The 13,533-nt window shown below is 45.1% G+C and overlaps 1 protein-coding gene across 16 annotated transcripts in view; it reads right to left on the reverse strand.

Annotated features, from left to right (window-relative positions):
* The window catches only part of ptprma (protein tyrosine phosphatase receptor type Ma), a 206,478-nt gene that overhangs the window by 13,369 nt on the left and 179,576 nt on the right, over positions 1-13,533 (reverse strand). For all 16 annotated transcript variants that reach the window (XM_035415359.1, XM_035415353.1, XM_035415358.1 and 13 more), the window contains 5 exons: positions 13,393-13,469; positions 8,714-8,750; positions 5,031-5,128; positions 1,588-1,704; positions 200-354 (listed from right to left, as the gene is read on the reverse strand). In XM_035415359.1, coding sequence (XP_035271250.1) covers positions 200-354; positions 1,588-1,704; positions 5,031-5,128; positions 8,714-8,750; positions 13,393-13,469 — 484 coding nt within the window. The remainder of the gene's footprint in view (positions 1-199; positions 355-1,587; positions 1,705-5,030; positions 5,129-8,713; positions 8,751-13,392; positions 13,470-13,533) is intronic.

Below are 13,533 nucleotides of genomic sequence, written 5' to 3' on the forward strand. Positions count from 1 at the left end.
AAAAGCTTTATTTTTCCATATGCAGCTACTGAGATCTATTGACTGAAATGCCAGCAAACATGAAAGCCGAAGCTAGCTTCCTTGCCATCAAAGAGCCTAGTGTTGTTTGATATCAGGCGCATCAAGTTCATCCACGCCGCCGACTTCCAAGACCGTCGGGGGCAGGTGCAGCAGCGGCGGCGGCGGCTTTGGAACCCACCTGCAGTGGACCACCATGGGCCCCGCGTTGGCGGGGGTCTTGGACTTCACCCTCCTGACGAAGCCCAGCAGCCCCGTGGCGTGGTAGGGCACCCCGTGGTCAGGCCAGCCCGTGAAATGGAACTGCCGGATCTCCCGGATCTCGTGTGCGCCTCGCTGCGGAAAACGGGCGAAAGAAGAACAAGCGAATTGGACAGAGAATGGGCTTGAACCTCCCACCCGCTGCTAAGCCCAGACAGTAAAACCTGCCGCTGATAAGCCCACTTCACTTGGTTAAGGGGAGGCATCTGCTACGAACTCCTGACCTCACCCTCTTCAGCGCGGAGCTTGCATTTTGCGGTCAAAGTTTTGATTTAACCCGCCACTTGGCACGGGGAGACTGATGACAAAGCGCCTCTCCAGAGGGAGAGAGAAAGAGGAAAAACAGCTGGAGGACAGCAGAGCTGTGATTCACTCTCACTCCCCGCCACAGTCTTCCACAGTTCAGCGTAATGCAGTCTGCCATGCCGACACCCATCTGAGAGACTTGATTACTAGCACCCAAGGGGGTCTGGAAACATTGGCAGCTTAGGGGATAGGAGAAGTGGAAAGCAAAAGCTCAGACATACAAGCTCGCTTTTCTCATGGTAGTAGATGTGTTATCTGATTGCTGTCCTCATTAACTACACTTTCAGAAAGGTGTGCAGATTTGAAAGAAGCCGGGACAGGCATGACATGGCATCTGTCCTAAAGCAAGAACCCTTGCAATCCATGCTTTTACAGCAGGTAGCTATTTTTCATGTCATTTTAAATATCGCCTCAATTTTAACAGCTGGCTACAGAGAGGACCCTACGTCTAGTAGACACATGGGATTATACAGATTCAAATGTATAATGTGCAAATTAAAACACGTGCAAATGAAATGGTTTCAGTTCTGCACTTTAAATCACCACATAGAACGTAACATAAAGGCCTAGATCCAATCTACATGCGGTGCTCTTTTTCCCAGTATCAGTAACAAAATGATTAGCAATACCTTTTTTTGAATGGCATGGATTTTATGTCTGTTACTGTTCGTACAAACAACTGCTTAAGAGATGTGAGTAAAAATGCTGTCGGTGCTATTCATGGCACCGGTCAGTGTTCATCGAGCCGAAGCCTGTGATGCAGCAGGTAAGAGGGGCTGACCTTTCCGCGGCTGTGCTCCCAGAGGAGGTGGGACAGACACGGGACTACTGTCAAGCCCAGTCAAGGACCTCCCTCTTGCAAGGACTCAAAACAAGGGGCTAAGTGGCTCATTTTTTTTTCGCGGTTTCCTCCACTTAGCCCCAAGGAAGGCGGGGAAACGGAATGAAAGGCTTTCGGCACGGGGGGGGGGGGCAGTTTGCCGGGGGTGCTCGACGCCTCACCTTTTCCACGGCGAAGGTCCTGATGACGTACTCGGACAGCAGCTGGGTCTCAATGAGCGTCACCTTCATGTCCCTGTAGATCTCGGTGTCATCAGGCCAGTACTTGCAGCATTTCACCTGAGGTTGAAAGGGATCAGGATGTGAGGGAATTACAGGGGCTTTCTACTGGCGATGGCTGTTCGAATCGGGAACACCGCCAGGACCCAGGTAAACGATACAGCTGCTAGAAACACTTCATTTATCTGTAAATTCATTTATTTCTTCATTGCATGAAAAAAATAAAAAATTTCAAACAAATTATGATAAATAAAAAAAATCTAATCTGCACCAACTTTATGTAACAAGTAACTGACATCTTCAGAGTGACCCAGATAGCACGCAACCTCTGCCGTAAAATTCATTCTAATTACCCCCACTGGCTCGTATCTAATTAAGGGGGTGTGCCTCTTGAGATGGGAGAACACATCCACGATCCAGACATATAAATGCATATTTACCTTCAGCAAATTTGCATTTCCCCAATGGCAAAAACTATGCGATTTTCACACGGAGCACAAGGCACTGTCCTTTTTTAAATCATAACTTGTTTATTTCTGATTTTCTGCAAGCTGTACATGTGTGGCGGGAGACGGATTGCAGGAGAGCTTCCTCTAACCAGGGCCGCTCGATCAGCTCCTACTTTCTCTGCACTCCATGTTTTATTACTTTTTCATCGCTCGTCTTCCTCGTCTGCACCCTCATTGTTACTTTTGTGTTACTGTGATTAGGGCACTTCTAATTGTTGATATAATTGCGTTTTAATGGCTTTGTACATTTCTCATTTGCATCCCCTCCTAAGTCATACTGTCATTGATGGAAGCAATTACAGTGCTTTTAAAGATAGCGGAGAAAGCAAAGCCGCTAATGGCAGACCCGGCGACATCAATCATTAATAGAGTAGATGAACAGTGCAATAAGACGGCAGGATTCATTTTTCACTCTTGTACAAGATTAACCAATTACTCAAGAAACTGTTTTTTTTTTTTTTCCAAGAAGACAATATGGCAAATTACACCAGAACATCAGTGCACACGAATACGTCTCTATAACCAAAATTATTGATTATGTGAAGAACGTACATTTTCCTGACTTTTGTGCATATTGCAAAGGTTTGCTAGAGTTAAGTATTTCACTTCACTTTCTGCTTTGATCAAATCCAGAACTGACACCCAGAATAACATTTTACATTCAATCATAGGGATAAATTAAGTACATACTTTTCATTCCGTACATAAATGTGACATTGGAATGAAAATCCCATGAAAAAACCTAGCCTGAACTATGTTTATGGATGGCAAAGAGTACGAGGACTGCATAACCATTAGCAGCATCTAGACATCCACTGCACCCACCAGTCACAAACCAACAACTCTTCTCATTCGATTTGGTCTCTCTTTAAAAATATCCCTCAGAAGCATCATGAATATTTTCACAAGTTGAAATAAGATTCTTTTGATATTGGTTCCCACTCCATTTCAAGAAATAACTGTAAATAGATTTCTCCTTTAATGATGCTGGGGTAATTCTCACATTAATGCTTTTTCATTCTCACATTAATAACTTGTAAATGATTCCGTATCCATCCAATTCCATCTCCAGGACAACTCTTTTCTTCTTGTCTGATGGAAAGATGAGGGCTCAAAAATCCCATTAGAGCTAAAACGAGCTTTCCTAAGGCCCGTCTGTTTTCCAGCCACTGACGCAACATCACCGCAGCTAATTTCTGGCTTCCATTTAGGCTCAATTTTTATATATGTATCAGTTTTTCCATGTGTGTTTTGTGTGTGTGTGTGTGTGTGCACGTGCACATGCGCGCGTGTGTGTGTACCACTAAGCCAGACTAATCATTTTTGTCCAAATGGGCATATTAAAATGCCCCCAGAATACTTTCTGTGGCCTTGGATAAAAGGATTTTTTTTACTCAGAGGAATACTCAAAAATATATAGGACAGAACAGTAAAGTCTAAGGGCCTCAAAAAAAAAAATTAAATAAAAAAAAATACAGCAGAATTCTTTTTGTGACACTAATTAGTGGTGGAATTCGATTTTAACGTTCCAGTGACATTAGAAAATATATCCCATAAGAAAAGACCACAACCTCAGGTCTCACCTTTACATTTTTTATGCCTAATCCCAGATGAGGATCATCCACACCTTTTCACCAGAGTGGAATGAACCAGAGTACATTACATAGTTTCATTTCTCTCAAATGTGATGCATCCTGGTACTGTACGAATCTATACAATAATATTCACGAATTAGGGCTCAGACACAGTATCACTCTTGGTAAATTATGGCTACATTCTGATGCTAGTCAAAGAGAAACTGACATCTATAATGACAGAAGAACCAGAGTTTATGGAATTAGTCTGTATAATTAGCACAGCCAAAGATTTCCCAGAGTTCACTGCTGCAAAGGCTGAGCAGATGGGCAATTTTACTGCAGTAATACAGGAGTCAACTGACAACTCCTCTGTAGTTAACACAGAAGAGTTGACAGACTGCATAACAAAGATCATGCGATACACCTTTGGCAGACTTTTGTGCTGTTTTTTTTGTGAATGGATGCAGGGGAGTGGGGGTGGTGTTGGCAGGGGATGAGGTAAAACCAGGAGGGGAAAGTTAAATACTCTGAACGACTGAGCTGAGCCACGTATTAAATAACAGCGTCCCCACTGCCTTGCTCTGCTGCCTTCTAAGTGGAGAACAGACCGGCATGGCAGGTTAATCTCACATTGTTTCCCCTTTCAGACATCCTACATCAAGGTTGAGCAATTTCATCTTACCAGGGCAATCGTCTATCGATTTGAATACCACTACTTAATTGTCTCATTTGGATTAGGGGTAAGATCGCCTGCTTTTCAATGTCTTAATCAACTGCTAATTGGAAGCGATATCTCTAACCAGCAGGAATTACACCTTCAAGGACGGCCATTGTCTATACTTGTTTTACTCCAGGGTTTGGGCCCTGGAGGGTTTCCAGTCCAGCCAGGTTGTCCATCTCAATGTTCATCAACAGTGGTCTGGACTAAAGACTGGGAAGGGATTCAATTTAGCCAATACTTAAGAGGGGTGAAGCGGCTGGGAACACGGACTGGTAGGAAACCTACATACACTACACTGCCAAAAGTATGTGGACACCTGACATCCAACATCTCATCCAAAATTATGGGCATCAACATGGAGTTGGTCCACTAATCCGCAAACTGTTGGGGAAACACAGAATCGTCTAGAATGTGATTGAGTGCTGTAACATTAAGATTTGCCTTCACTGGAACTAAGGGACCTAACCCAAATCATAATAAACAGCCCCAGATCAAGGAGTGTCCAGATACACTATATGACCAAAAGTATTTCACCTCCGGGACCATATTGAGGAAACCCATTCACCACAAGACACCTACCCTTCCCACTTCCACCAGGTTGGTCACCATGAGGATGGTGGCTGTGTTCTCCTGCCACACCATCCTCCAGAAATCATAGACAGTTTCTTGCATTGGACCTGCAGTCAAAAACAGCGGACAGAGAGAGAGGGTCACAGCCTAAATCTACAGTAACAGACAATCTATGAGGCAGCTTCCAAGTTCTAAGGCACCCATATCAGCCAAAAACCACTACAAATAACTGCATTCATAATAAAAGATTAAACATGTAAAGGCTGACTATTCATCTTTATCATGAAATTCTGTTATTATTACTGGTTATGGACTTCTGTGCGTATTACACATAAACCATTGACAGCTATCAGTCCGCTAGAGTATAAACTAAACTGGTCAGAACATCCCACATTTGGGGAGGGAAACGACTGGTCTATGAAATGGCTAACATTGAGCCATTGGGTAGAAAAGATAACTGCTCTGTTTTAAAAACAATGAAACTAATTTTGTCCCTTTGTAGAAGTTATGTTATGTTGAGCCATTCAGCTAGCCAACTGACCAGACAGTATGATCAGCTAGCTAGCTAGCTGTATAGTCCAGGCAGTTGGCCTGGTCAGTGATGCCATTAAAAAATGAACTTACTTTATTCTGCTTTAAAGCCTATTAGCAGCATAATCAGGCATCGGAAACGAACCTATATCACACTGCAGTTTGTCATGCCAAGAACAGGTTTATTTCTTAAACAGATGCTGAGTCTTATAGACTCAAATCTGTAACAGAGACACAGAATCTTTGCAGTTTATTGTTGACTCAGCAATGACTTAAATTAATCAGATTCAACAATTGCATATTTTTGAGAACTAAGAGGATAAGCTAGTAGACTAGCAAGCTGTACATACATTTTCATTTAACTGTAGATTTTAATAAACCCCACATTTAAGACCTCAGCAAGCAGTAACAGCGCATGGTTATGCACTGAACCGCCAACATCCCATTATTTCAAATTAGTATTGTTTTTAATCAACAAAGAAATTCAAAAATGACTTTTGACAAGCTAATTAGTGTATGCAAATCATAGTGCATCCTTGAGAGCTGATGTGCATTACCTAGAGCCATAGAAAGTAGCAGCCAGAAAAGGCTTACATATTCATGCTCACACAAACCTCCCCCATTACCGAGCACTTGTGTGCGGAAAACTTGCTACCCTCCCGAAATGACATTGCTTTGCACGTTGGCTCCTTGTGCAAGCAAGCAATTTTCTCATTATTGCACTCAGCCTCCTTGTGGTATGCACAGTGGTCCATCAGGAATGGAGACTTAGGAACATGTACGCAGAAACAAAATCCCTCTTAAACCTGTGCTCTTCAAAACTGCAGTTTTATGTCTCCCTCAAGACCCGATAGCCACGTGCTATTTTTTTTTTTGAGCCGACGCCTACCAAAATGGTTCCCGTATTCGAGCCCATATCTGTTGAGGGGAGTTTTCTGAGCACTGTGCAGCAGACTGTAATGGCAGACAGAATTAATCGCTGTCACAGATGGATGATGGGAAGACGGCACCATCGTCCGAGTGTTGCACGGGCTGTCTCTTCAGAGGGACCCGTGAAGCTTGCGTGTAAATGCGCACAGAGGTCACAAGCGGCTAAATCTCTGGTCCCTGGAGTCGCTGCTGTTAAAAACAATGGTAAAAAGGGACGCTTCCAGTGGAAGGCTTTGATTTGAGGAAGTGGTGCGCTGCATAAGGTCTGTAGTCATACAACTGTAAAGGTTTACTGATCAGCGGAGTCGGAGCCTTCCAATTAGTGTGTTCGCAGGGCCGTGGTGAGCGTGTGCACGAGGGAGAGAGAGAGAGAGAGAGAGCAGGAAGGCCTGTCAGCTGACTGCAGTGTCACAGAGGCTGCTGTGGCATGCCTGAGTCAGCTGTCACTGCCAAAGGAATACGCCAGCGCTTGCACATTTTTCGAGAAAAAAGGCGCTTTTCTTCTCCGCAGAGTGGAATGCGACAGCTGTAGATCGTTAGAGGACGCGTCTCGCAGTAAACTTCAGGGCGTGCGCTTCCTCCCCCCCCCCGCATGAATATTTCATGGTTTTTTTGGATGTTGCCGTGATTATGCGGGGCCGTCGCGGTTTGGAACGCGCGCTCACCTCGAGACTGCTCGGCGGGGCGGTGTTAACATCCGCCGATACCAGACCGAACATCCTGAGAAGCGTTCGCTCCCGCGGTCGTGAAATGCGCACTGCGCCTCAGCTTTTTTTTTACCACTGTTCTTCGCTTTAAGTTTACCCTTTGAGGAGCGGTTTGGCAATTATGCGACGCCGTAACGACAACAAAGCGGTTAGAGACCCGCGGCGGGAAGATGACCTCGGTCTGCCGCGCGGTAACAGTGTGGGAGTATAAAGGCGACGGCTGTTCAGCGCGCCCTGCCAATGCATGCGGTGGGAAACTCTGAAATGAAAGGGAGATTATGAGGCGACTGTCTTCAGTGGTCCTGTACACACCATTGCTCTCAACAAAAGCTAAACTGTGCCTGTACAGCAGACAAAAGTCTCTGCCTACCTTCCTTTCTATGGGGGGCAATGACAAATAATAGAGCGTATCAAGTCATCGCAAAACAAAAGCCTCACCTTGGGGTAAAATCTGTTTATTGTGTGTGAGTGCGCTTCGCTGCATTCACAGGATCCCCATGCAGACCTGCTAACCCGTACGACACACTGACAGATGTCCAATACGCCTGCAGCACATCTCCCTTTGATCTGCAAAATCTCACTTGTTAATGTTTTTTTATTCCCCTATTGACAAAGATCTCTTTCAAAGTTGCTGTGTAATTGCAAAAAAGAGATACTCCCCCTCTGCCAGCTTGATTAAATCGCGCAACCAGGAGTTGGGTTGGGTTGGGTTGGGGTGGGTTGGGTTGGGGGGGGACTGGAGGAGGATGACCTTGACTGTTCACTCCTGGCCATCACTCAAAGGTCATACGTCTACATCATGACAGCCAAGACCACGTCACAACAAGGTCTCCTCTGATTGGGTGAGGGAACAGAGTGGAGCCAAGTGGCCCCCAGTTACCGTCTCTCTCCAGCCCTTAAGTGCTACCGTGCAGGGGAGGTGTTGGGGGCCGGGGGGGGGGGGGGGGGGGGCGGAGGTGCCGTTAAACGCGGGCTGGCACCGGGGAACGCAGGCAACGCTCCAATAAACAGGTAATTATGCAACTCCCATCTCTGCTAAACCAGATTGCGAGTCTATTACGAACTGATTACATTTGCCTCTTTCTCAGCGCTGCCCAATTGCTTTCGCGCGCGGCGTCCGGATGAGCGGAAGTGGGCCTCGAAGAATTTCATAACAATTAACTATCAATCAGACTTAACCTCTGGGGCTTCCAAAAGTGCTTGTCGCACTCGCATCTGTCGGCCAGATTAGCAGAGTAACAAAACGCGCCCATACGTACTGGCAAATCCATTTATTTATCACCCCCTCCCCCTCCCCCCCTCTCCGCCGCAGATGATTAATTGTTCTAACATGCCACTTTAGCACAAGGCGGCTTGGAAGGTGGGGGGGATGGGGAGTGCTGTGAGCTGCAACAGCTCCCCTGAACCTCTCACGATGGGCCTGACAACTGTCATAACACAGCAGCTGAAGATCTCGCCTCCATTATGCAAACAATAACAGATCCAGTCGGAGCAAAATAAAAATGAACTTGTCTCTTTTCTTACCTTGCGTTGCAATGTAATGATTTGGCCGATGGTAACCCTGAAAACCAAAGACAGACAGAAACGTGTTACAATTGCGTAGCTACTATGGGTCGTCTGAATGGGCACAATACACTTCTTTTGAACAGTCGCGCCAATACTGAAGAAAAAGAACAAAGACCGCGCAGAAGAGATCTGCATTCAGGAGTTTTGAGAATATGACCTTGACTCACACCTAAAGCATATGCAGTGATCTAAAGACACCTCTTGTTGAAGCTGGTACTGTATCCTAAAAGCTAATCAACAATATCAACCATTAACCCTCCTTTTGCAATCTCTCATGTTGTAATGCTGCCAACACCTTTGCAGATTTCCCTCTATGAATGTCATACATGAGAGCTTGAAACAAAATATGCGAAGGAATGATACAATTAACCGTGGACTAGGTTATTAATACAACGAAACGGGGGAGGAAACACGCTCTCGACTGTGGTGTGTAATTCCTCCAATGCATTTCGAGGCACTTATCATGGCAATAGGCTCCATCTCTCAGGGATTATACTGATCCCTTCAAATTTTATTTGTCAAGCGTCGTGTATCCTGGCAAGATACGTGCAAAGAAGCTAAACATTAAGAATTAACTGCTATTCCCTCCTGCGCATCGACTCAATTGTTTTCCTTGTCTCGCCCCTGTCTCTTATCTTGACCATATTTAATTTAACTCGACCGTAATTAATGTTTCCAAACTAAATAAAAGGACGGGCGCAAAGGAAACTTCCTCTCCTCTGATCCTCGGGGTTCTTTCAGCTATTGAATTACATTTCATTTTTAATGGCTTCTTTATCAGCCTCTGCCACATAGAGACTTGTTTATTCTTTCATATGATTGTGCCATTCCACAGAGTGAATACTGATGCATCTAAATAACTACAGTTCAGCAGCGAATAGGACCACGACCGCAGCTATTTTTGTCTCTTTCATGTACGTATTTGTCTGTATTTAACAGTAAAAGCTAGAATTACCCCTTGAAATGTACATTTTAAATTCAAATGATTGTGTCCTCACTACCCACCTGTGAAAGCACAGTAGAACATTTAAATCACAATAAATGGATTGTTCACTTTTTAGAGTTTAAGTATATATTTTTTTTCATTGGCCCATGCATTTTTTGTGTGCAATGAAGGATATTTTAGATATTTACAGAGAATGTGGCCTACCTACTAGTTTACAATGGCTGGTATAGGGACATTTGCAAGTTTTTGGTTTAAAGCGAAAACATTTTTTTTTTAAAATAACTGCAAAGCAGCTTCAACAGCACCATATGTTTCCAGAGGCTGTACACATTCATTTTTAGTCATAATTATAACCATAAATATTCCTTTTATATACATTGTGCTGGTACTTCCTTCCTAGAGCAGTGTGGTCACAGGCTGCATGCGTCACAGGAAGCAGTTCCAACCAAAAATAAGATTAAACGTAATTTTTAGAAATTAGGTCAGGTTATATGCATACATACAACCTCTGAAGGCATAACATTGCTGCACAAGGTGCTGTGGAGTGCATTTTCTCTTTCTTTAAACCACAAACCGGCAAACGCCAGCATACGAGCTATTGTAAATCTGGTAGGCCTACAGAAACCTAAATACTTAAATACTGAAAATACCACTCATTTCATGTCTAGGCCAATGCAAAATGCACATTAGAACTGAAATAATATCAAAGAACTAACATACTGGGGGCCCCCCAGGGGGGGGGCGTGACGGCGGAACATAACCAAAGAGAAGCCACCCCCCACAAAAAATAATGAAGTTTTAATTTGCAAGAATGGCTTCACTGGACATATTTAGATCTGTAATCATCTTGGCAATTTCAAATGCAGGGAAAGTGTATGGCTCTGCAGGTTTCCCCTCTAACAAGCACATTCTTTTATTCTTGAGATCATTAAACCCAAATACCATGCAAGGGACTTTATACCGAACATAAAGATTAGCTGACTGAGTCTGGGTTTTAGGTAACTGACTTTTGCCCTTTGGATTCCTTTGATGGAGCCATCCAACAGAAATTCATAGCTTTCAAAATTCTTGCCTTAGAAGGGTCAAACTTGTTGCCAATTGAGATGGAGTGCTAAAAAGTGTTCAGCTTGTTCTTTATTCTCCAGCTCCCCAATTCAGCTCCTCAACTGAAGCCCTACACGGCAAAACAATCTTTCTTTTAAGTTTATTCGTTTTTATACGCAGTCACAATTATCTCCTATTCTCTCGTATAATGCTTTAACTGCTCTTTGAAAGAAAACACCTTCAAGAAAAAGGCATATGAAATTTGGCTAAAGAGATATTAAAAGCAATAAAAAAATTGTATTGTTCCAATCTTCAAAAAAAGAAGAAGAAAAAACCGGAATCGGCCAGTTGTGGTTCCAGTAAAGGACATCCAATCGATCATTTAGGATCTTGACGAGGCCTATGCCCTTATCCAGCATGTATTTTACTGGACCGATTCAGCCAAAGAAATTTCCTCAAGGGTGAAACTGCAGAGTCCCGTCTGACATTTAATCCACAGCAAACCCTTAAACCCCAGTGTCCCATCCACTGCTCTACACCACGACAACAAGCCTCCATGTAGGTTAGAAATGGCCCAAAATATTGAGCAAAATGTCTGTGGAGTAAGAGGGGGCAGTTCCATAGCCGTGGTGATCTCCACGGCCCTCAGATATTTGCTGAAGGGGATACTGCTACTGTGTAGGATTCTCGCCCTGTGCCCTCCTTTCTTTATGAACTCTTTCCTAAATTACAAAAGGGAGCAGATCAGTTATGCAGAGTCATGCGGTTGCCTTCATTATCATGTCCTGGCGGTTGCTGAATGTTGTGACCACCTGGATTGCCGTAATTAGCTTTGCGTCGTTCACTTCTTGTGGAGGAGCTAACCTCAGCATGTTCGCACACGCACGCACGCACGCACACACACACACACACACGCACGCACACACACAGCGGAAGTAAATGAGCACACGGCAGTCAATGTGTAGGCTTTATCATTGTAAACAGGAACATCATGAGGAGGTAAGTGATGTTTCTTTTTTCCCCGACGGCAAACTGTCATAAATCAGTTTGCCTTGCTTCTTACGCTATGTAAATTGTAGAAACAAAGCAGGCAGTGGAGATTAGACCATTTTGAGTCAGAGTACACTTTAGTATGCATATATTCCTGTTTAATAACAAGGTCTTTCCAACGTAAAGCACTCTGCTCATAATGTGCCATACACTAAAAGGTGGGTGTGTAAATAATTAAAGGCCCTTTCATTTGTTAGAAGGTGTTCCACCTGCATTATGAATTTACACATCCCTTTGAAGACTACTGTAAGGCCCGCTAATGACAAGCGATAGCAAATCAAAGAGTTAGTTCTGGGCCCGTAAATATGCGCGGGGCTGTTGGTGAGCGCGGGCTCCACGCCAGGCAGCTGACAGGAGTTGAAAATAACATTTACTCAGTCAACAGCGACGGAGGGAGGGCAAACAGCGGGCCCGCTCCTCTCGGTCAGACCGCGCGCGGCTCGGCGGGGCCCCCAGGGAGCCCAGGCTGCGCGGGTGAGGGCCCCGACCCCCCCCACCCCTCCCCCCCGAGACGCGTGACTCCTGCTTCCGGCGCGTGAGGATAGCGCCGATGTTGCCACACGACGTAGCGCCGATGGCTGCTTAGAGGCGGCCTAATTACGTCTTAGCGAGTGTTTTCACACTGCTGTCTGCTGTCTATCCCACATCTGACCCCCCGCCCTCCAGAGTGCCTTCCACTACCTCAAGCTTCCTCTCTCCTTCCTTCTCTGTCCTCCGTCATCCTCTCTTCAGACCTCCCACCACGTACTTCTCCCTCCACATCCCACCCACTTTTTATCCCATCCACCCATTTTCCATCTTCACTCCCCTTACACAATACCTCATTACTGCTGTCAAGTCTTAGGCCGGTAAACCAAAAAAACGTTTGCATTTCAGACAGACAGACAGATCTCATGTTTCCCTTGATCATTTTTTTATGCCTAAAAAAAAAAAACCCTCGACTTTACCTGAGGGAACGAACAGACTAGATGTACCAACACCCTCTGTGCCATTACAAAATGCATGATCGTCCACCTCTTTCATCTTACAATGCTGCTGTGGAACAAGGAAAAAAAGAAAACTGGCTATACAGTCATGACCTCTCAAAACCCGAAAGTTCTCACCCAACAGAAACGCCCCGAGCAAACTGAGGACCGCTAACTACGCCTGGCGATAAGGAGGACTGTCTGCCAGCTGCAACCGGCGGACGGCAAACACATCGCCCTTTCACATCGTAGCACGAGTGCGACGGTAAAAGGACGTGACTGATGAACTCTGCGGGCAGCTCCGAGCGGCATGCAGACGGCGCTCTGTTTACCGAGAGGCTGTTTGCTTTCGTTTACGAGTCCGTGCCCAAGACCGAGCGGGTCTGTTTACGTCTGGGCGGGAGAATCAAAGTCGGATCTGCTGACACGCTGTCTGGATCGATGGCGTTTTTTCTTTTTTTTTCTTTTTGAGCGGGAGGAAGAGGAGACAGAGAGAGAGAGAGAGAGAGAGAGAGAGAGAGAGGGAGGCCGCGTGCGCCCGAGCCCCTGTCGCGGGTTCCTTCGGCTAGCTCGAGCGCTCGCGTGCTAGCGGTGACCTTTATGTCTCGGTTCTGGCTGGTGTTTGTACTTACATCAACGTAATTTGCATTAATGTAATCCGAGCTCTGTTCCCCCTCCAGGGCCTGGAGCCTGACACGGGAATGATCGTCTGGAAAAACGAGGGATAAAAAAAACAAGTGCAGAATTAATAATATTAATGAGGGGAAGCCACA

Source organism: Anguilla anguilla, chromosome 4, assembly GCF_013347855.1.
Source record: "Anguilla anguilla isolate fAngAng1 chromosome 4, fAngAng1.pri, whole genome shotgun sequence".
Taxonomy (NCBI): domain Eukaryota; kingdom Metazoa; phylum Chordata; class Actinopteri; order Anguilliformes; family Anguillidae; genus Anguilla; species Anguilla anguilla.